At 36.6% G+C, this 23,896-nt stretch overlaps 1 protein-coding gene across 2 annotated transcripts; it reads right to left on the bottom strand.

Annotated features, from left to right (window-relative positions):
- Positions 1 to 3,656: 3,656 nt before the first annotated feature.
- On the bottom strand, positions 3,657 to 23,145 carry Aprt (adenine phosphoribosyltransferase). Of its 2 annotated transcripts, XM_071587684.1 has the most exons (5): positions 22,951 to 23,145; positions 22,484 to 22,724; positions 16,629 to 16,707; positions 8,199 to 8,257; positions 3,657 to 4,915 (listed from the first exon to the last, which is right to left on the bottom strand). In XM_071587684.1, the coding sequence occupies exons 1-5, from the start codon at positions 23,043 to 23,045 to the stop codon at positions 4,865 to 4,867; spliced, it is 525 nt and encodes a 174-aa protein (XP_071443785.1). In that variant the 5' UTR covers positions 23,046 to 23,145; the 3' UTR covers positions 3,657 to 4,864. The 2 variants fall into 2 exon arrangements, with proteins under 2 accessions (XP_071443785.1, XP_071443784.1); XM_071587683.1 differs by lacking the exon at positions 8,199 to 8,257.
- Positions 23,146 to 23,896: the final 751 nt, after the last annotated feature.

The following is a 23,896-nucleotide window of genomic DNA, read 5'->3' as shown; positions in this document are numbered from 1 at the left end:
CATATGAAAGTTATGTTGAAGGGAGTATATTAACTAGAGCTTTGCAACGTACTGCGTTCCGATTATAGAGTATACTTAAAAAATACCTAATCCAGAGCTAGCCTTAGGTATGAATATATTATTGATATTTTTTGGCACACTAACACTATTAACGTCAGAAATTGCACAGAGAATAAAATACCTTGAAGGAAATCTTTAATTCCTAAATATTTTGAAACTTAAATGAAGTGAAATTCAGTGTTTCAAAATGGATGAAGCTTTAGTAAAGCCAATGAAACAGCAGACACCGCGCTGTGATAAGATTTCTTCTCCAATAAGACAAGATGTTTACTGCATAGGAAACTGAATCTCTTGCATTATCCTGGTTTCAGTTGGAATAATTGTTAATTTTTTCCCCATTTAGAAAAAATGTCGCATTAACCCCTCACTACGAAAGTTGTGAATACTAGTCGGGTTTTTTTCTATTCAAGCAAATAACGCCGTGTTTTCACGTTGGGTGCCTGAGCGGGAAACCAAAGTTCTCCGGTACTCGTTTAATCCTTATGAGGTTCCGCATCTTGGTCACATTTGGAAAGCTTCCGACAGCATGCTTCCTTGCCATTGTTAAAGGAAACATTGTAATGAGTTTGCTGGCTTGTAATAGTCTTGATGAATTTCTTGGCCTTTGGAAAGACTAACTTTCTCGTCATAAAAATTCTTTGGTTTTTGTAACGGTTCGGGCTAATGTGTAAGCTCATTTTTTAAGATATTCATACCTTCTTTTTAATTGAAGACCATGCTCACAGTTAGGGTTAAGTTTCCTCGATGAAGCCTTCAAACATTTCTTAAAACATTAATCTGATTCTAGCGATAGTCCGGTAAATTTTTATTTCCTCCCTTAGGAATGGTTGAGAAGTTGGGTTCACAAAACAAGATAAATTTCCCCTACCAAGTATTCATGCTTATCTATAAACAATTACCAGCAATAATTTGTTATTTCAGCATTAGCTATGTTAGTCAACTTATGTTTTGAGACAAGATTTTCCAACTGCTCTAGAATATTCCCAAATAGTACCTGTCTATGAGTAAGGCGATAAAGATGATTTAGCTAACCACTGCTCCATCTCCATAGTCCCCGTTTTTGGCAAAAGTTTAAAAATATTATGAAAGATCAAATATGTAATTTTTTTTAGTCAAATAATCTCTTCACCAAATCACAGTATGGCTTTCAATTTGGGAAATCTTCAATGTTGGCAGTGGAGTCCATAGTTAATTATGTTATTAATGCATTTGAAGAGAAGGAATCAGTCTCTGTGACACTGTGTGACCTTAGTAAGGCTTTCGATTGCATTAATCATTCAATATTACTAACAAAGCTAGAATATTATGGTATTAAGGGAGTTGCACTGAGACTAATGAAGTCATATTTGGATGATCACCACCAATTGGTCAAACTTGATGGCTGTCGATCTGCAGCTCTTCAAGTAAAATGTGGTGTACCACTGGGTTCTGTGCTTGGCCCAGTACTTTTCATGATCATAATTAATGATTTGCCCTGTTATATGAAACCTACATATAGGGGTTCCTCTCCCCATGTGGGCATAATCTTCAAAATCCAAAAGAGGATTATACGCATTATGAGCAATGCTCCTTGCGATGCACCATGTAAACCTCTCTTCAAAAGACTTGGTTTATTACCAGTACCTTGCATATATATATTTAATGTCATCTTACATGCAAAGGGTAATATTTCCCATTACAAGTCCAACCACAATTACCATAGTCACTACACAAGGACCTGCAATGACCTGCACCAACCATTTGTCAGGACACACAATACTGCCCATGGGCCCAAAGCAATGGGCTTAAGGTTATTCAATAAACTTCCCCATGAAATCAAATATGAAACAAAAGTACCTGTTTTCAAGAAAAAGCTGTTTAACCTTTTAAAAAATAATATATTCTATTCTGTAAATGAATACCTTGAATTGTCGCAATGCATCAATTCCGGCTTAAACAATTGATATGTAATTATACTAGTGTACTGGTATGTATATATATGTATATTGTATCTCTTCTATTGTGAAATTGTGAAAATTATATTTGACGTGTCCTATATTTGTGTATGTATGAATATGCAACAAATCTCCGGACAAATAAATGTATTATTATTATTATTACATCTGTTTTATATGCTGATGACACTACTTTTGCGCAAAATGTCAATATCTAGAAGATGCAAAGATACGATCTAGCACTACCCAAAGGCTAAGGAATGGTTTGATGTTAATCATTTAAATTACTTAAAAATCATCTAAATACCTACAAAACTCAGCATATTGTGTGCAGTCTTAAATCAAAAATAGCTGATACTGAAACTGCTAAAATACTAGGAATTTATATTGATACGAAACTTAACTGGGAGACTCACATCAGTCACACCTGTAATAAACTGAGTAAAACTTTTTATGTTAAGAAAGCTCAACTTTCTCATTTCAAATGAGTATCATTTAACACTTTAACTTGCCTTCTTTCAATGTTACTTGAATTATGGTGTTGAGCTATGAGGTCATTCCCCACATGTTAAACTTAATTTGCTTAAATTTTGCTACTAGAATTGAGAGCTATTCGCTCTCATGCTAATATACCACCACATGATTCCTGCAAACCTTTTTTTATTAGGTAGGGAATCATGAGTGTATTTAGTTTATACATCCTTAAGGCTCTGATTCATGTGAAAGTTAATCTAGAAACTTACCAATTAAGATCTAACATCCATAACTACTCCACAAGAGGCAAATCAAATCTAAATACTACTTATTGTAGATTGTCATTAACTTACCACACATTTCATAATATGAACATACAACTGTTTAACTATCTGCCTACTCAGTTGAAATCAGATGGTATCCAGAGCTTCAAGAATAGGGTATATACCTGGTTACTTGCTCACCCACTTTACTCATTGGATAAATTCTTTTGTGACAATCTTCATCACATTTAAGAATGTATGTTCATATGTTAAATAATAATTATGTTGACGACATTTAATTAGGTTGTACCATTTTTCAAAATGAATCAAGTATTATTATTACATATTTTCTCATAATGCATTCCAGCTGGACTAATTCAGCTACATTTATCTTCAGACTACTACTCATACATATTCTTTAGATTGAGAAACTTAACGAAAATATACCATACACCCTGGCAAGAATTAAAAGTGTGGATTTAGACTTACCTGTCAGTTATGAATGTGCTCACCGACTGTTGTTACAATTTCTGTAACATAGCGAGAAAAAATCAATTCGTATCTCATTAACAACAACCATTCTTATTCCCAGGCATTCATTTTTGCTTTGTGTCTACAAAAGCCTGTTATTTTGAAATTTAACTGATAATTAGGGGAGTTGTTGCAATAAAAGACGAAATTTGGGGGTATTAATAACAACACACCTCAAGATAATACTCTTACATTTGGTAAGGCAGGCAAAGTAAAAATCAATTTTCACTTTGGGGTTTCTCTTGAACACACTCAGGAAACCAGCAGGAAATCATTTTTTGCACCTTGTATATTCTCTCAAAAATAAAAAAAGGTTCAAATATATATAAAGAGTTCATTTTCTCATGCCTGTTATGGTTTCCCAGGGATAACAGGTGCCCAAAAATGAAACAGCTTTGGTGGAACAAAATATTTTTTTATTAAAAACATACTGAAAATACTGTCCGACAATAAGGTGGTATCCTCAACCATTTAATAAGGAGCATCATTACATAGTTGTGCCATTAATTCCCTGCTGCCCCAGAAGAGGCCATTTATTAAACATTGTCTCTTTCCAACTTAGACTTTGTAAGCTATTACATAGGATTTTCACAAATTTTAATGCTTTCATGACAACTAGGTTTTAAGTTTTAGTATCAGAAAAAAATCCACAAACTTCAGTTTTCATTACATGCAAGACGACAAAATTTTACAAAATGTAACCTATAGTAGTCACCAACCGAACACTTCCAAGGTAGTCCATTTTCATTAATCAGTCTAGTGTTCATAAAAAGGAGGTAAGTGTAGATCAAAATTGTGAACAAACTCCATGCTTATTCAATTCATTATCATGCAACCCAAACTTATGATGTCAGTTTTGAAAAACCAAAATATTAGTCATGAGCACAAACAAAGGAGAACCATGATAAGCCATTCAAGTTGACAAATCGATAGATGTAGGAAGTGGTTCTTTCGGGTTTTCTTCCGCAGTATCCATTTTCTGGACAATATTTTGCCAACGTTCCAATTGGCTTCCTCAGGTCCACTGAACTTTGATCTTCAGTGGACCTGAGGAAGCCAACTAGAACGTTGGCGAAATATTGTCCGGAAAATGGATACACGCGGAAGAAAACCCAAAAGAACCACTTCCTACATCAAAAATCACCGCGGAAGCCTACATGGAAACTTTGACAATTCTATTGTTTATCATAAATGTTTAAAGGTTGTCAAATTAATATTAGGTTAAATTTGTTTTTTAACAGGCATTTTATGAAGATGTTTCTATGCATAAGCTTTAATCTAGAAATGTTATCAAAACAAATAAGGTAAAGAATTAAAAACCATGTACCATAACCAGTAGTAAATAATGTCTTTGTATAAAATATTATCTGTATAATTGTAATATACATATAATATTATGTGCACCTCAAGTGCCTTAGGAATGTATCTATTTATTTGGAGAAATGCCACATTTCGACATATATTCTCATTACATATTATTTAACTATGAATAACCTCAAAATATCTTCCCCTAACCTCAGAACTGCATCAGGGAAAATACAGGAGCTGGAACACGAGATCTGCCCTTTAAATCAGGTAACTCCATTATAACAAGGCACTCACTCACTTCTCCACCCACTTTTTCAATGAGATTACAAGCAGCTTGGAGAGAGCCTTCGAATAAAATAAGGATGGTCCTCTTATTAAGGGACTATTACAGTTTTTCATTAAATAAATTTAATAATACAGTACATACTAAATTGAGATAATTAATAAGTAACAAATATTGTATGATATGTTATTAGGTAGAAATACCTAATTATTGAAAAAATAAATAATTCAATAATCCTGATCAAATACTTCAGAAACATTAGTACCTTGCCAATATATTGAATTTACATACGTCAATTCTTGGAAAAAGGAACATTATTACATATACCAGGATAACATGAAAATTAGGAAAGATCAAAAAGAATATTCTTTTAATTTATCATTAAAGATGTGAGCACATCAATAATTGTCAGAAAGTTTGCAAGAAAAAAATTCCTATTATAAAATAAGAAATATTTATAGATTATTGAATGATACTGCTGTTTTGGCCTAGTGTCGAACTATGTGGATTCAATGAATAACTGATCACAGCACTTTTCCACTTGATAAAATTGTTTTATGTTTTACGACTGGGTTTCTATGTATTGCATCATCATCATCAGGTAACAAAATGAAGATGTGTGCCACCTTACATACATTTAAAATTCCGGAAGGAGGGGAGTGGATATGGTAGGAAACGAGGGGAGGGAGGGAAGAGAGGGGAGGGAGGGAAGAGAGGGGAAAAGAAGGGGGGGGGGGGAGAAGGGATATGTTTGCAAGGGGTAGCGGAATACAGAGTTTCGACCTTGTTAAAAACAGTACCAAAAGTCTTAAAGTGTGAAGTGGTCCACTTGGCTGAATAGCGGCAGTCACCAATAAACCATCGGCAGCCAGGACGATGCCAGTAGGCGGGCCGAGGGTGGGAGTCCAGGTCAGGGGATTAGGCCCTTCTGGAAGGGTGGCGCAGAATACCCCACACTTAACTCACACACTGGGGGGTAGGGGGCACTCAGGGAAGAAGACGGTTGTTTGTCCAACTTGATCAACATTTACAAACTAAAGTTGATGGAAAGGAGGGGGGAGGAGGAAATGAACTGTTATGTCATTGAGGAGGGGGGTGTTCTTCTTTACTCATTGGATTATTTCTAATTCCAATGCATCTAATTTTTGGCTTTTATTTAACACATGTAGCACTTGTAATTTGAATTCACAGACGTGGTGGCTCTCGAGTACGTGTTTGGTGATCATTGATATAGTGTTGCCTAAGATCGTGCACTTCTCATGTTCTTTCATTCGGGTGAAGAAATAGTAGCCTGGACTCCAACCCTCGGCCTGCCTACTGACGTCGTCCTGGCTGCCGATGGGTTATTGGTGACTGCCGCCATTCATCCAAGTGGACCACTTTGCACTATAAGATTATTGGTACTGTTTTTAGCAAGGTTAAAATGTTGGATTCTGCTATCCTTTGCAAACGTTTCCCTTCTTTCCCCCCCCCCCTTGCTCCACCCCTTTTTCCTGACCTCTTTACCCTCATTTCCTACCGCATCCACTCCCATCCTTCTGGATTGTTGAATAAATATAAGACAGCACACAACTTCTTTTGTTACCTGATGATGATGTAATACATCAAAACCTTGTCGTAAAATATTAAAAATTTTTTCAAGAGGAGTAGTGCTACAATCAGTTATTCATTGTTTGACTTCCACCACATCATGCCTGAAGCTACCCAATTTATGTGGATTCAAATTAATTTATGATAGATAACTTCCACCATCAAAAGTTCGAACATGTCCAGGACATATGCAATTTTCTCCAGATCATTTCCACAATATTTTAATATAAAAAACATTTGACATTGCAAATTAATTTCAATATAAAAAACATTTGACATTGCAAATTAATTTCAACGATCAAAACTGAATAAGTAAAATTTATGCATCCCAAATTATAAAAACTAAACACATTTGAATCAACTGTAAAAGTTAAACAGCTAGAAATATACTTGGTTTAGTATTTATAACTATTAAGGGATTTGGTGAACCTTAAAATCCTCCGAATCAACAAATAGAATTCTGCTATTGCATACAATCATTTGAAAAAAGAAAACATACACATAAAAAGTTGAACAAAAATCTACACCAAGGATAGCCTATGTTCATTGCTAATTTTTTAATAACCTAAATCTAAACTATGCATACAATTCTGTAAGCTTTCATATTTTCTTATTGATTTCTAAAGGCTCTTTCTGCTTTCCAGATATTTTCCACTTTTTGTTTTCATGTGAAATATCTTCTGTCTCATTTATTCATTTCTTTTTGCTTCTGCCCTCTCATTCCTCTTGCTTTTTCAATTACTCTTATTTTTAATTTTTTGCTTTTCTGCATTTGAGGATCATTTAACTCCTAGCCACAACTTTAGATGTACCACCTGCAACTTTAATATCATCATAAGCAAGCTTTTGCATGCCTATCATAATATTTAGGAGATTTTCCACAATCGTTCCCTTATCAACTGAGAAATCAGCTCAATAGATGCTTATCACTACAAAACCAAAATCTTTCAAGAAAACAGGAAGATTTTGAAGAATTTTTTACAATCAACAGTTCTATCCGAAAGTGGTCAAGACACAGTTTTCTTTTAGTAGTACTGCATACCATGATGGGCAGCTTCTATCAAGCTTAGAGACAAACTTTAAATAATATTTGCACTTCCAGATAAACACTTTTCCTCTAAAAAATATTTCTAAAGCTTCAATTAAACAACTAAAAGTAGTCCGTCTATGACTTTAAGAACAGCACACAGCTATGATTTCTTTACAAAGGTTGTCAGTTATTCAAATGCAGAGAATAGAATACATGGGATGGAACAATGATCCATGCTAGAACTGCAATCCCATGTAATTTAATGATAGATAAACTTACACATATTGTAACTATAACTACACAATTACCAAAATGTTTTAGTAATTTTCAGGACATTTCCAGTCTTTCAAGACTTTCAAAATGAACATAATTTTCAGGTTTTCCATAAGAATGGCAACTGCTTCCTGTGGCATTTGAAGGTTATCAATTAATGTCATCCATACTGAAGTTCCAAGGATGCACTTTTAGCCCTATCATATTTTGGCACATTCAAAGAAACTGCCGGAGATACCACAACAGTCTTTTACAGAGCCATCCGCTGATGCACATTACAATGCAACAATTTCAATGAGTAAAAATCATTTGCCTTGACCAGGATTCAAACCCAGATCCCTTAGTGTCTGGCCAAGTACACTAGCCAGTTAAGCTACCAGTGCATCCTCTTATACTTTGAAATTTTTGGGGCTTTAAGTGTGCAAGATGTTATCACAAAATACCATACTTACACAGTCACATGTATTGGTAGTCTTGCAAGTTGTGGCACAGTCCACGAGATTAAGGCCAACTTTTAAACCACATTGAGGACAGGGAAGTTATAAAATATAAAGGGGGAGATAAAGAATAAGATACATGTATGCTGGGGCTGTGCGAGGCGATGGAAATACATGACAAGAGATGAAAAGACACTGGGGATTATTCATGTGATGATTATAGAGGAATGTACAGTGGAGGAGAAGAGTTCAGTATTATAGCCACATGGGGTGGCAGTAGTACTGAACCAAATGGTAGCAAGAAGCATGGTAATCACAGAACAGCTGATTGATAGAACATTATTAGAAGTGAGAGCTGAACCATCAAACTTGTCATTATTCAGGTCTATGCCAAAGCGAAGGATGCCATCTATGGTATAATCAAAGACGGCTACGACAGCTGAAAGATACCAGAAGACTTTGAGAAAAGTATAATGATTGCAATACCAAAGAAACCAAAAACAGATAAATACAAAGAACACAGAACATTGAGCCAGGTGACTTAAGAATCAAAAATCCTCACTTGGATAATTAGCCAAAGAATAGAAGGAAACCTCTCCGAAAACCAATTTGGATTCAGGAAAAACCGAAGAGCAAGAGAGGCAATCCTCAGCTTGATAGTTCCGACCAAAAAAATGACACATGTAAATAAGCAATTATATGTGGCATCCTTGGACTTGGAGGAGGCCTTTGACAATGTCAAATGAAACAAGATGTTCAAGATACTAGATGCACTTGGATTGGACTACAATGAAAAATGAATTATCCATAATCTCTACAAAAATCAGGTTAAAACAATGCAAACGAAAAATGAAGAAAACTAGAAGCCAAAATAAACAAAGGAGTAAGACAAGGATGGAACCTCTCACCAGAAATATTCAACGTATACCTGGAAGATGCAATAAAAGAAACACAAAAATTGGGTATCGAAGGAATCAGGTGACAGGTGTATCAGGTGACAATGCAGTAGAGGCAAAAACACGAGGGGACCTATAAGCAACTCTTAAGTGCTATGGACCAAGAACTGGGGGAATACGAGGGTAAACCCATAAGTACCCGACACAACAAAGAAAAAAAAAGAATTTTAGAAAAAAAGGTATTTGTTTTTAAGTATAATCTCCTTTCAGCTTTATACACTTTTACCAGCAATGTTCAATAAGTTCGATTCCATTTTTTTAATAAGATCTGCGTTGCTCCTCAAAATAGCCATTAACTGCAGAACACTTCTTCACAGTTGGAAAATTTTTGACCACTGAGCCATTTTTTCAAGTTTGTGAACTAAAAATAATCCAAGGGGGCTAAATCTGGCATTGCAATTCAAACATTAGGTAGCAATTCAAACTTAAGTTCATGAATTTTGGCCATTGCAATAAAGGATTTGGGAGTTGATCCATTGTCTTGATGAAACAACACTTTCTTCTGAGCCAAATGCGGCCACTTTTGCTTGATTTCTTCGCTCAAACATTGCAATAAGTTTGCATAATACTCGCCGTTGATAGTTTTTCCTTTTTCATGATAGTCATTGAAAATAATCCACATGCATCCCAACAAACCAACACCATGACCTTGCCTGCAGATGAAACAATCTTTGCCTTCTTTGGAGCTGGTCTTCCCTTTTAAATCCATTTTTTTTTGTTCTTTCGTCTCGGGTGTGAAGTAATGGACCCATGTTTCATCCATGGTCATGAAATGGAATAAAAATTCTGCTCTGTTGCCATGAAAATTTGCCAAACACTCAAGTGAAACATCTTCACGACATATGTTTTGCTCGAGTGTGGCACCCATTTTGCACTCTGCTTTCTCATGACCAAATTTTCAGTTAATATGCGATTTACCGCACTTTTTGAAATGCCTACTTAGTCTGCTAGCTCATGCACCTTCAGTCAACGATCATCCAGTATCACTTTGTGGATTTTCTTCACCGCTTCTGCAGTCGTCACCTCATTTGGTCGACCAATGCGATGCTTGTCTTGACCGCTCGTACGGCCTCGTTTAAACTCTGTTACCCAATATTTTACTGTTGTAAATGAAGGAGAGGACTCATCCAGAGTAGAATCCACTTCAGCTTTTATATTGGTTGGGTTGAGGCATTTCAAAAAAAAATATTGTATCACATAATGATGACCAATTTTCTCCATTTTCACAAATTCACTGAAAACTTTCACTATTGATGGCTGCCAAACAAATACTAAACAACGTAGCATCTTCAAACTTGAAACATATGCTTTATAGATTGAATACTTTCTAACACAGTGATATTTTTCAAACAACTACCACCATCTCTAAGTCAGACGGGGTACTTCTGGGACCACCCTTGTATAACATGAACATCAAAAAGAAGAAAACTAAAATCCTTGTGCGTGGAAGATAGAAGCTGAATGTAGATATCACAATCCATGGGTGAAACTAGACAAATGGAATCCTTCATCTACCTGGGCAGCAGCTTAACATGGGATGGAAGAAGTTTGATTCACATCAAGTGAAGAATAGCCCAAGCTAAGAACGCATTCATAAAGAAGAGATAATTACTATGTTCACAGAACCTAAGGCTGGAAACAAGGAGGCAGACTTTTGTGTGGAGCATGGCGCTCTATGGTTTCGAGACTTGGAACATTGGAAAAGTGGACCAGTGAAGAATAGAAGCCTTTGAAACATGGTGCTGAAGGAGAATGCTGAAGATTTAATGGACAGACAAAGTAGGGAATGACGAAGTATAAAGAAGAGTAGAAGAGGATAGGACCCTATGGAGAACTCTATGGCAAAGAAGAAATAGATAGATTGGACACACATTGAGGCACAATGGATTGATTAGGATTATTATGGAAGGCAAAATAGAAGGGAAGATTCCACAAGGAAGACCAAGAGACATGTACATAGGACGAATTAAGAAGGACATAAAACAGAGAATATATCAGGGATTGAGGGAATCGACATTAAATAGAGAAGAATAGAGTGCTGCAGTAAACCAATCCTAGGGTTGAAAAACTAATGATGCCCGAAAGGAACTAGGGGGAGGGAGGAATGTGCAAGGTATAAGATCAATTACAGGAAATAAATTATGGTGTCCCTGAGAGGAAAAATTTGATTGTTTTGGGGGATTAACACGAGTCAGGTTTCAAAAGAGAAATGGGAGTGAGGTGGGCCACTACAATTTAGGAACAAGGAAAAGCCATGGGGAGAAAGCAGTAGATTTTTGAAGGAGATAGGGTTTAATTATAACTAAAACAAGATTTAAACACCACAATATACATGTGTATATTTAGAAAATGTCTGGGGACTCAGAGATACATCAGTCAAGACCATATTATGGTTCGACAGAGATTTTAATGGCTTAACCAATTCACAAAATTTTCCAGGAACAGAAAGTGTAACATCAGATTCAAGAAGATAAAACAGGGAATACGGTTAAGGAAGTGGTATGTAGAACAATTAACTAAGGAGTAACAGAAGGCTGTAGAATAAATTATGAATAGGGAAGAGAGGCAGGTACAATAGATGAAAGATTGAAATGTATAAAAAAAAGACATTGAAAGCCATGAGCAAAACTATAATAATAGTTACTTGGAAATGGAAACCACGGATTAATGATGAGATAATGCGACGGATAGAAGGAATGGTAGAATTTACGCATAAAAGTTAGGCAGAGGAAAGTAAAAAGAGTTGAATAATACACTGAGGCAGGAAAACTATTAGGACAACAATAGTGCAGCGGAGGACACAGTGAGAACATAAAGAGTTTACAAAGGATGGGTGAAATGGGGGTGCAGCGCAGAAAGGTGAAAGATTTATCATGAAGGAAGAAGTAAAAATCTGTGCCAAAGACATGACAGGAAACTTACTTAAAAATAAGGGATATCTTATTACTATTGGTATTCCACCAGTTAAGGTATGTTTTGGATGGACGCAATCTAAACAACAGTACAATAATACATTTTCTTGCCTTTCCTAAAAACCACAACCACACATCTGACACAACAATCAGTCTCTCTAGGAATAATAACAGCTTTATTTTTCCCAATCAACAATATACAAATTACAGCACTCAAGGTATGATACATGCTGCTATTGTATTATTATTAGGTGATCTACCGGTTAAGGTAGGTTTTTGGGTGGACACAGCTACTAAATAAATATTTTGTGATTCTGAACAAAATACGAAATCCAGTATCCTACTTTACATCCAGTCCCTCTTCATCTTTGAGTACTTTCTTCCTTCCTTTATCCCGTCCAACATCCCTATCCTGTTCCTTCACTTTCCTCGTTTGCCTAACATTCTCTCCTCAATTATAGTCTTCAACATCCCACTGCTGGTCAATACCCCCTTTCCTGCCTGCATTCGATTTCACCCAACAAACCCCTCTCCTCGCCCTCCATAACAGGTACTACCTCATTTGTTTTCTTCTCTGTCCATTTCACCTTCTCCATTCTTCTCCACACCCGCATTTCAAAAGCCCCTAGTCTACGTCTATCCTCCTGCTTCAATGACCACGTTTCCACGCCGTATATAGCTACATATCAAGGTTTTTACGAGTCTTTTCTTAATATCCTTACTCAACGTCCCTCTCATCAACTCCCTCCTCCTTGTGAAAGCCTCTTTGCCTAGCGCAATTCTTCTCCTTACGTCCCTACTACTTTGACCGTGTTGGTCCAAAACACTTCCGAGATACGTAAACTGTTCTACCTGCTCTAGTTTTTGCCCTTCTATTTTAATGTTTAGCTTAGTCTTTTTCCTTCCAGAAAATCGCATTACCTTTGCTTTATTAATATTGATTCTCATCTTATTCCTGTCGTACTGAATTTCCAATTCACTTATAGCAATGCTTGCAACCCCTTGGCTGACTGACAAACTAAAGCTTGGTCATCAGCGAACCTAAATGATTTTACGAATTCCCCGCCCACTTTCATTCCTACCTCCAGTTCTTCCCATGCCTCTTTAATCATTTCCTGTACATACAGGCTGAACAGCAACGGTGATAATGGGCAACCCTGCCTTACACCCCTTCCTAACACTGCCCATCCGGATTTCCCGTTTCCCACCCGCACCTGAGCAGTCTGAGACATGTACAGGTTCCAGATTAGCCTCCTTTCCCTCCAATTTATTCCTATTTTCTGCAATATACTCATTAGTTTTCCACAATTCACTCTATCAAATGCTTTTTCGAAATCTACGAAACAGGCAAATACCTCCTGGTTGTACTCTATATTCCTCTCTATTAATAATCTCATTACTGCAATGGCATCATGCGTACCTCTCCCCTTCCTAAATCGAAACTGGTCATCCATTAAGTAATCATTTGCCCTACTCTCTATCCTTTTGTTTATAATACTGAGAACAACTTTAGATGCGGGGATATCAAACTTATTGTCCTGTAGTCCTCACATGATGGAGCCTTTACCTTTTTCGGAATAGGAACTTACACTGATCTCATGAAGTCTTCCGGCCAGATTCCTTCCTCATAGATACTACAAATCAGCCCATATAGCCTCTTCCTCCCACATTTTCCTGAGCACTTCCGCAGGAATGTTATCCACCCCCACGGCCTTATTAGGTTTCATCTCCCTTTATACCTTTTCTATCTCATCGTCGAGTATGCCTGGACCTAAACTATTGTCCTCTATGTCATGTTCGTCTTCTATGTCTAACTTTGTTGGTCTAAGTGCTTTACTATACAGTTCTTCTATATATTCCTTCCATCTCGCTTGGATCTTTTCTGAGTCAACTATTATCTTACCAACCTTATCTCTAACTGTTAGCTTAGATCTTCCCTTCTTACTTCGCGATAGTGATTTAACCTTGCTTTAGAGTTTTGTAAAAAATTCCTACGATAAAACGCAAAGCGTTACCGAAATGCTCATGGATTTGGGGTGGGAATCATTAGAAGAGAGACGATTCAATGCAAGACTGAAATTATTAAATAAATTCAGATCCGCATGTTTCAGCACCGAGGTCTCGCAGATTATTCGTACTCCTACATACATTGGTCGCTTGGATCATGTATATAAAATTCGGGAAATAGATGCCAGGACTAGCCGACTCAAGGACTCCTTCTTCCCACGGACAATACGGGATAGCAACTGTAGGGTTATAGATAGTAAAAATTCCACTTGCCACCCTCAGTGTCTAAAAAATAATTAGTTCTACTTAAATGCATGCTCCTCCACTAACCTTATGTGTTTTGTTATAATAACCCATTCTTTCCGCATGACATCATTCGTGTTCTGTCCATCTGTTTTTAAGTTTCCCTTTCAGTCCCTCTTCCCTCCCGGCGGGGGGAAATTCCTGCTACCTGCAACGTTGGGTCGCATTCCCTTCCTTTTACTGTCTCTTTGGGGGGTAGAGTGTTTTGTGGTGCATTTTCATCTGGTAGTGATGTTTCACATTCTTGCTTGTTGTGTCCTGGCTTGCGTGTTTTAGGATGGCTTTCGTGCTGCATCCTGGGGTGCAGTTTTTTGTTGTTTTGCGGTGTATGTGTTTGCATGAGTATTGGATGGAGGGAGTTTTGCATGAGTGTGTGCGCTGCTGGGGTGTAATTTTCCGTGTTGTTTTTTGCATGTGGTATTTTTCGTTTTTACGGTTGGTGACCTAACACCCCCCGCCACACGCCCTTGCGGCGGCTTGCGGGGTATTATGTAGATGTAGATGTAGATGTAGAGCACACCAATTTCACCCTTCCTCTGAAACTTTCCATATCTTCACACTGCATTTTCCTCCATGCTTCTTTTGATTTATTTGTTACCCATCTCAATTTATTATTTAGCTCTTTCTACTTCAGTTGTCTGACCACTGTATTTATATTCTTCCAAGTTCTTCTCTCATCCATCTTTGTATTCATCTCATCCATGCCGGCCTCGGTGGCGGTGGAGTAACGTCCTCGCCTACCAACCCAAAGGCCACGGGTTCGATCCCCGCCTAGTTGGATTTCCCTCCATCTAGGGCTTGGTTGTATGTGATTGTCTGCAATATAATGTCTGTAATGTAGGGTTAGGTGGAAGAAGGGACTATTAGTCTCAACCTCGCCCAATTAAGTCGATAAATAAATAAATCCGTGATCCACGGTTTCCTGGTTCTTTTTCTGTTAACGGTTCCTAAAGTGTCTTTTGCGGCTTTCGATATCCCTTTCTTTATACATTCCGATTTTTCTTCCATAGCACTCAGCTCTTTGCCATCCTCCATGGTATTCTCTACAGTCTGTTGGTACTCCTTCCTTGTCAATCCACTTTACGCTTCTACATTCCATGGAAACGTGGACACTGAAGCAGGATAATAGGCATAGATTGGAGGCTTTTGAAATTTAGGAGTGGAGCAGGATGGAGAAGGTTAAATGGACAGAAAGTTAAACAAATGAAGTGATACATATATAATGGGGAGGAGAGGAGATTGTTTGGAGAAATCATAAGGAGACAGGAAAAATGTATGCAAAGCATACTGATTAGCATTGAGATGTTGAAGACTGTGATAGAGGGGCGAATATTAGGCAAATAAGGAAGGGGGCAGGAATAGGATGGGAATACAGGACGGAATGAAGGGAAGGAAGAATCATGTAGAATCGAAGAGGTAATTACTCTACTGTATAATTTCAAGGTAAGTAAATAAATTTCTGAACAATTGTGCAGGCTGTGCCCATACAAACCCTATTAGACGATTACCTAAATTAATAATAAAGAAACATGAAAAAATAGCCCATAGCCCCAATAGTACAGGGTTTTTGAAACCTCTATCCTGACAGAATCTTTGAAAACAGAAAGAAGATTGTTCAATGAGTTTAGTAATTGTTTACTGAGATGAGTGACGTGCAGATACCATTTAAGATGTTTGTCAATATGTATGGTGAGAGGAGAGAGGAGGTGCCTGGATGAAATTTGAGAAAGGCAGGAAAAATTGGCAATGAAGAAATTGAGAGATAGAGGAACACAAAAGGTTGTAAGAAAAGGTCGAGTGTTAGGCAACTTCTGAAGAGAAGCAATTTAGGAAGGCATTTGGAGTATAAAGAACTGATGAGGAATTATAAAGGTCAAACAAAAGGAAGTCCACATGATATGTAATAAGTAATAATTGTTAAGAATCATTCAAAACCTACTTTTTGGCCAATTACCCAAGATAATTTCTAATAAAATGTGATTTACATGAAATACAACATGCTTTGATATTCTAACAAAGAATTGCCGTTGGAATGACCACAGCCTCTGTAGTACATGAAATTATTCTTGACATGCAAAAGGGATACACAGAGGTTATCATTTAAAGTTTTTTCTATGTTCCACCTGTAACACCCAACTATGCAAAGTGTCTGTATCCCCAGGATCAAAATTAATTTTTTATCACTGAGCATTTTTAATCTCTACTTATTGATGTAGATTTAACAGTGGTAAATTAAGTGTAATATGTTATACAATAATGTTTCTTACCACCAGTAGCAAGTAAGTCATCAACAATAAGAAACTTTTTTCCGGGTAGAAGACTATCTTCTTGGACTTCAAAGGTATCCTAAATAGATATAAGAAGATACTAAAAATTAAAATTAGATACAAAAATAAAATTGAAAAAAAGTTAAATTGCAACAAAACATTCTGTTATATTATCATGATAATACCTGAAAAGGGGGATCATGGGCTTTCATGTAAAACAACATTTAACAAACTATTTCCATCAATGGCATGGCTTGCAATTTCAAACCTCTAAACTCCAATTTAGCATTTTTGTAACAGGAATGTAAATGGAGTAAATTCAGAGGGATAGTAGTGGTGAAGTATATATTTTGCAAAGACTAATTTGCTGTCTTGATAGTTAAGACATTCAATAAATGTTCCAACACTTCTATTTTAAATTTTCTGCCAATGTGACCAATATAAAAACAAGTACAACTAGGGGTATTACATTTAAGTAAATACAAACAGCTTTTTTCAAATTATAATACTTATCCTTAAATATGTATTACTTTACCGAAATCAAGGATTAAAAACACATTTAAATTACCTTTGCTCTCGCTATTACTCTCACCCATGTGAAGGTCTCACTCATCCTAACTCATATAAGCTTCATGGTAACTTCTTAATGATAGTTCATGGGCATCAAAAGTCAGATTCTCACTATTAAAGGGTGTGGAATATTATCAAGTGTTTGCTACTTCTTTGGCACAAGTTTTGGTTCAGATCTCTGAATTGTTTGCAGAGAAAAGAATATCTCTATCCTTCTGTGTAGGGATATGATCTCTTTGTTGTAATGGGCCAAGACCTCAAACACTGAAATGACCTTTCAGTTACTATATCTGTCAGTGCTTGCATACCAACTATACGTGTATGCTGTCTCAATGGAAATCTAATGCCATACAGTATTTTTTTTGGCAAAACTTGAATGAGATTGCACGTGATAACATTTAAACAATATACTGACACACCCTTAAAAATACAATTTCCTGGTTTCATTTCATGTGCATACTTAACACATACAACTTTTAAATTAGCTATGCTATAATTAACATAAAATGCAAAGATAATATGAGATAAATAATACATAATAAAATAAATTAATATTTGGGAAAATGGCTCCCAGTAAATGTGGTCCTGAATTTCCTAATTACCCTTCAAGGGATAAAAATGTTTAGTCAATTCACTCAAGTCAAATTAGTCACCAGATATTAACTTCATTAAAGATATCATCCAGTTCTCCTCTGCATGGATTTAATATTTTGGTGAACTTAGGGTAATTTCCTTCAACATATAGAACTTTGCCTTTAACATTGGAGGCACCAGAGTGGTCATTTAGACCTTACAATAAAATAAAAAGCATCACAGAAATGTTTCTGAGTTGGGTGAGGAGTCACTACAATAAAGACAATTTAATGCTAGGTCGAACTAATTAAATATATTCAAAGCAGCTCATTTCAGTACCAAGGTCTTGTCAATTATTTGCAATTCAACATGCAATGGTCGCTTGGATCATCAATATAAATTTGGGAAAAAGACACCAGAATTAGCAGACCCAAGGACTAATTCTATCCCATGGACAATATGGAATAGTAACCGTAGGGTTGGAGATAAAAATCTCACTTGTCACCCACAGCGTCTAGGAAATAATTAGTTTTACTTAAATGCATGCACTAGTCTTGCGTGTTTTGTTGGCAAAACCCTTTTCACATGACCACGTGGGACTGTCATCTAATGAATATAGTGCATGTTACAACATTCCCTACCCTTTTGCCATTGTTTTCAAGTTCCCCCTTCCATCCTTCACCCCTCTCTGTGGGCGTTATTCCTTATGTCATCTGCTGTCAACAGCAGGGTGTCACATTTTCAACCAGTGACTTGATATATGGGGACCACGAATGCAAGGACATAGATTAATATAACTTCCTCCTTCTTACTTTCCAGTAATGCATCTCCTGTCTAGGTATATCATAGGTCCATCATATAAATGGTTGTGGTTCATTTTTATTCCCTCCTTTTTTATATACCAAAGAACTATTTTACTGGGTGAAATTAACACTTGTTTTGAACCAAGTTTTCTGTCAGCATGTATATTAATTTGCAAATGTTTTCAAGTTTTTCAGGGAATGCTTTTTTCCCCTTTCCTTTCCTCTTCTTTATCCCTTAACCATCCTACCTGGTGGTTTGACCCCCTTTCACACAATTTTTTGGTGGATCGCGGGGTATTTATTGGGAGGTATTGAAATTTAAAACTGTCTCCCTTATTAACATTCAGTACATATTATTGATATTTCATAACTTTTGATAGAATTAGATTACATCTGCATTTAAAATGTTTTTTCATGTTTAATTAGTTTATGAAATCACTACCGATACATGTGACCTAAAAGACCCTTCCAAGTAATGTTTCTTGAACTAAGACCTTAACATGAGAAGGACGTGTGTTCCTCATAACCCGAAGAGCTGCGTTTGTAGGCACAATCATAATTCTCCAGGTAGGGTATTCCATACCAGAGAAATCCAAGGGTAGGAGTCTAGGAGTCATATGAATGATAGTCCATGCAACATCTCTTCCTCAAGGAGACAGCTGCAAAGGTGCCAGACCCCAGTAAGGTGGTCATTTATGAGATTGTGTCAAATTAAAAAAAATATTGAGGAAGGGTTTGGGAAACCACATCAATTATCTTTCCCATGAGAATATAAACAGTAATAAACAGCAATTGCCTGCAGGGCCAGGTGGTTCAGAAGCAGGGGACAGAAGGCCTTCTCAGGCACAATCACACGAAATACCCATGCACAAACAAGAGCAGTGGAAAAAAACCCAAAGTATACTACAATTGTTAAGGAAATGGCAATGGAATGTAAGAATAATGTTAAGAACAAGTAAGCTATAAAAAATGAAAAAAAGTAGAAAGAAACTACCTGTAGGGAATAAACAGGTTGTGTTTACAGGAGATGAGATAGATACCAGGGATTCCTGGAGTGATAGTTAAAAGAAGAATTTTAAGTGGCAGGAAAGTCAATGTAGAGTGACTATAGAACCTAGTAGGGAACTTGGGATAAGGGTATTGATAGCAGAGCAGGTGAAAGATATAACTCCATTGGTGAAAATAAAAGTAGAACCAACCAACCTAGTGGTAATCCAGGTGCACATTTTGACAAGTATTCTGTTTCAATATTCCCTATACTCTGGAGCATTATTTCTTCCCATGCATTGCTATATGAATCAGGACAGGCCTGATGAGGGTGCATTGGTGGTGCAGTGCAGAGAGTACTGGCTGCAGGGATGTTGCTGGACTGCTTTTGGGCCAAAGGCTTGGTTTACTCAGTTTGCCTCTTCCCTTTCACTGTTGTCCCTTGCCCCTGGAGCTGAAGGGGGAAATCCACAGAGGATGATAATGTCCAAATAGAGAATGGTGGGCAGAGACAGGGGTGAAGAAATCCACAGTCACCAGGAAGAAAGTATATACTCATGATCAATCAGAAAAAATAATTGGGAAATTGCTATGAAGAAAATATCTATTAGTGATGTGGCATTGGAACACAGTGATTGGCAAAAAGGGAGATGGAAGAGATTTAGGAGAGTAGGGTTTAGGAATTATGCAGGGTCATGGAGAGAAGGTTATTTGTTTCCGCAGAAGAAAGGGATTAATAATGAATAATATTCTGTTCAAACATCACCCTAATCACACGCTACCTGGGATGTGACAGGGGAAAAAGTGAGGTAACATTAGGATTATAGGCTTCACAATACTAGGTGGCAATCACCTGCATCAAGCATTACATCAGGGAGGGGGAAATGTGCATGGAAAGGGACATATGGAGGGAGTGGATGGGAGATGCCAAATGCAGAGCTGCCAAATTACTAGAATGAACCCTGTAGAAGGTGCACAGCCAAAATTACAATAGTCAATGTTCATAACAATTTTTCAAATGTTGATATATTACGTCTCTGAATAAGCCATTTATGTTTGGACATATTTCTCTTTAATGTTGCATTTTATTGTTTCCATTGTACCCATAATTGGTGAAGGGTAGCTATATATGTGCAAAATTCATTAGGCTAGGTTAAATCAAATTATAACTCACAAAAATAGTAATGCTCATTTTCATTCATAAGTAACCTACTTGCCATAGGTTCTAGACGAATTACAATGTTATGCTTTTTGCTTGTTGTGAGTCATTATTTTTTCCATCACATTTTTCATCAGCTGCCCTCCTGTACTTGCCTTTACTATATTTAGATCCGTAACTAAGAGCTTTAAGGATATTTGGTGAAGAAACACTTATATTGAATGTGTCAATTATGAGCAGCAATCTGGCACACATCTCTAATTAATTCCAAAATATAGAGATCATTATACATGCATTAATGAATGAATATATTGCAATCTAGTTACACATTGAAAGCCATATCATTTACATAAAATTATTCATTTGTCTTTTTAGCATGAACAAAACACTATTTGAGAACAAAATCAGAGTATTTCTACCATGACCTTTTGATACTTTCTAATGTAAAAGAACTATAACATACATAAGTAAGGTAGCTACAAAGATTTTGAAATAATCATATCTGCGGTGATGCAACTTTCTGAAGAAGCTTGATCCTAAATTATTATTTAAGAAAAAGAGATTTGCTATATTACAAATTTTATAATGATATTTTATTTCCTTTGGTATATTTTATAATGGTACGGAGTAATTATACTTAATATTTATTCAATTCCTTTTGCCATTTATAATAGACATAAACCTAAAATATAAATGCAGAACTTCAGTTTAGGAGAATAAGAGAATGAGCATTTAAAGTTGGCAATGAAGAAAAGCAATGGCAAGTATATTCATGTAATAGTAGTATTTAGGGGAGGTGACTGACAGCTGAGGTCATTCGCGATACCTCTGTAGAATATTCAACACCACCGGGATTTGAACCCGTGCCCTCAGGGTGGGAAGCCAGTATATTAGCCCCCGCACCACCTCGACCCCCAAGTATATTCATGACGGCAGCCTTTCCCCACCATATCAAGCAATTTTAGACAATGAACTCTTCCCCTCAAAAGTGACAAAAAAGCAAGTGCCACCAAGTTTTGTAATGCCTATAAACCTTGGCTAAACATAGGTTTAGAAACTGCATCATCAACTCACAGTTTCCCAGGGTTGAATGAAGAGTGAAATCATAATTTAGTTCTTATGAAATGCAACTTATAATTCAATAGGATAAAGGAGAGGACAGGCGAGTTCCTAAATGGAATCTTTAAGGTTTAACTAGAGTAGAAGGGAAGGACTACTAAGAACAGCTTAATAAATCCCTCAAAGAGGATAATGGATTGGAAAAAGCTCAGAAAAGTTGGTGAATCTGAGAAACAAGATAGAAAGAACTCCAAAGCAAACAATAAGAATGGTAAACATCATGAGAATCAGTAATCCATAGCTTTAAGAGGGTGAATGAAAATGTGAAATGGGATAATGTTAACATGGAAATGGGAGAGGAATAAACAGAGCTATATAATAAACATATTTAAGAAACTAATATGACTAAGGTAATGCAGAAGAGAGATCAGTGAGAGGATATGGAGACATGTCAGAGACAGGAAAAGGTATAAGTGAGAGATAAGAAGGTGAGAGAAATATCAGAATGCAACAAGGGAAAAACAAGCAAAATAAAACAGAAAGGTATTACTGGAGTCCGAAGAGAATCAGGGAGTAGGAGGGAATATGTAAAAGAGCTTTATGGTCAAAGCTAGCCAGATTGTAAATAGAATGAGATTGTGACTCAGACAAGGGTAGTTTGGCTCCAAAGTGAGGAAGCACTTTAGCTCGTGGAAGTAGATTACCTTTCCATACTCCAATTCGTACTCCACAGAAACAATTTTTCCAGGAAGTTTTCCTCCTTTCCTAATTGGCACGAATGGCACACCCATATCAAGTGCCAACTGGGGTCCGAACAAGAATCCTCTACATTCCAAAGCAGCAACAGCCTGCACGCCTCGCTTTATAGCTTGGTTAGAACAGTGTTTCATCACTTCGTTCAGGTTTATGACGGCTTTTTGATCACGATATACGGAGAAAATATCCCTATAGAAAATAAATAAATGATCAAAGTAATGAAAGACCGGATAACACTCCCATTGTTAACATTTATTAACGACCAAATCGTTTATACCGACAAATAAAGTAAACAATAGGAGTTTTATTTACTGAATCAAGAGGAGTAGATATCTTTTATTTTTAACTGCGTTAATTTTATTGAATTAATTTTTTTTCTGTTACAACTTGACTTCTCAGGCGAACGGGTAGATACCTGAACAATATTCCTGGCTTTGGAAAGTCAGGATAAGAACCTACTCTGGTTTTCACATATTCTAATTTGTCTTTGAATTCCTGGCTAATGTCCATGGTAATTGAAATATTTCCGGATAGACCCTCAATAAATTGATTTCCTTTTCTTTTCAAAATTAGGTCTCGCCAGAATTCTGCGGATCAATTCAAAAATATACGAAAAGTGATCCTCAAATGTTCTCATAGGCCAACCACAGGAGTAATGTTCAAAATTGGCACCACCTAGCGGAGAACAGCGCAAAGGTAAGCGAATACGCTTCAGTGCACCGCGGTTATGTTATGAATAGGCTTTTAGAGCAACAATTGTGACTGGGATGATAACCAAAAGAAAATAGTTGTGCAGTGAGGGTGTTGTGATCGAATAGTTAAAAATTACTCCTAAAACCTGAACAAGAAACGCCAAAGAAATCAATACCGAATGCTTCAAAGCAAACCAATGACGTGTCCATTAAGCCTGTAATAAAAAATCCCGATGTTTTTCAGTCTTACAAAATTCCTTGTCTGCGAAGTCGCTGAACTCTCTGCTTTAAGACAAAGTTTTCTTCCCCTTAACGTTCCTAGCTTGAAGTTTACATCATCCACTACCATTGAAGTCTTGGAGTTCTAAAATTTTAAATTGAAAAAAATGAATAGTGAATGCCATGCTATTAGTGAATGCTATGCTGAAAATGATTAGTGAATGCTAAAGTAAAAGACAGTGGAGTATATCAATAAGCTAAAAAGGCCATTGAGTAAAACTTTGATACCTGCGACACATGCCTAACTTAGAGCCAGTTTAATTAGCCTGACTTGAACCAGAAAAAAGGTCACCTTATGTATTAGACTACCAATTGTTTTTAGCTTGCAGGAATAATTACATTTTAAAGTTATATCATTTACTAAATGATTTAGGAATGGCAAAAGGAAAC

Source organism: Hetaerina americana, unplaced genomic scaffold, assembly GCF_022747635.1.
Source record: "Hetaerina americana unplaced genomic scaffold, ioHetAmer1.1.p SCAF_3, whole genome shotgun sequence".
NCBI classification, from domain to species: domain Eukaryota; kingdom Metazoa; phylum Arthropoda; class Insecta; order Odonata; family Calopterygidae; genus Hetaerina; species Hetaerina americana.
The sequence above is the reverse complement of the archived record's forward strand: the minus strand, read 5'-3'. Positions and strand labels throughout refer to the sequence as shown.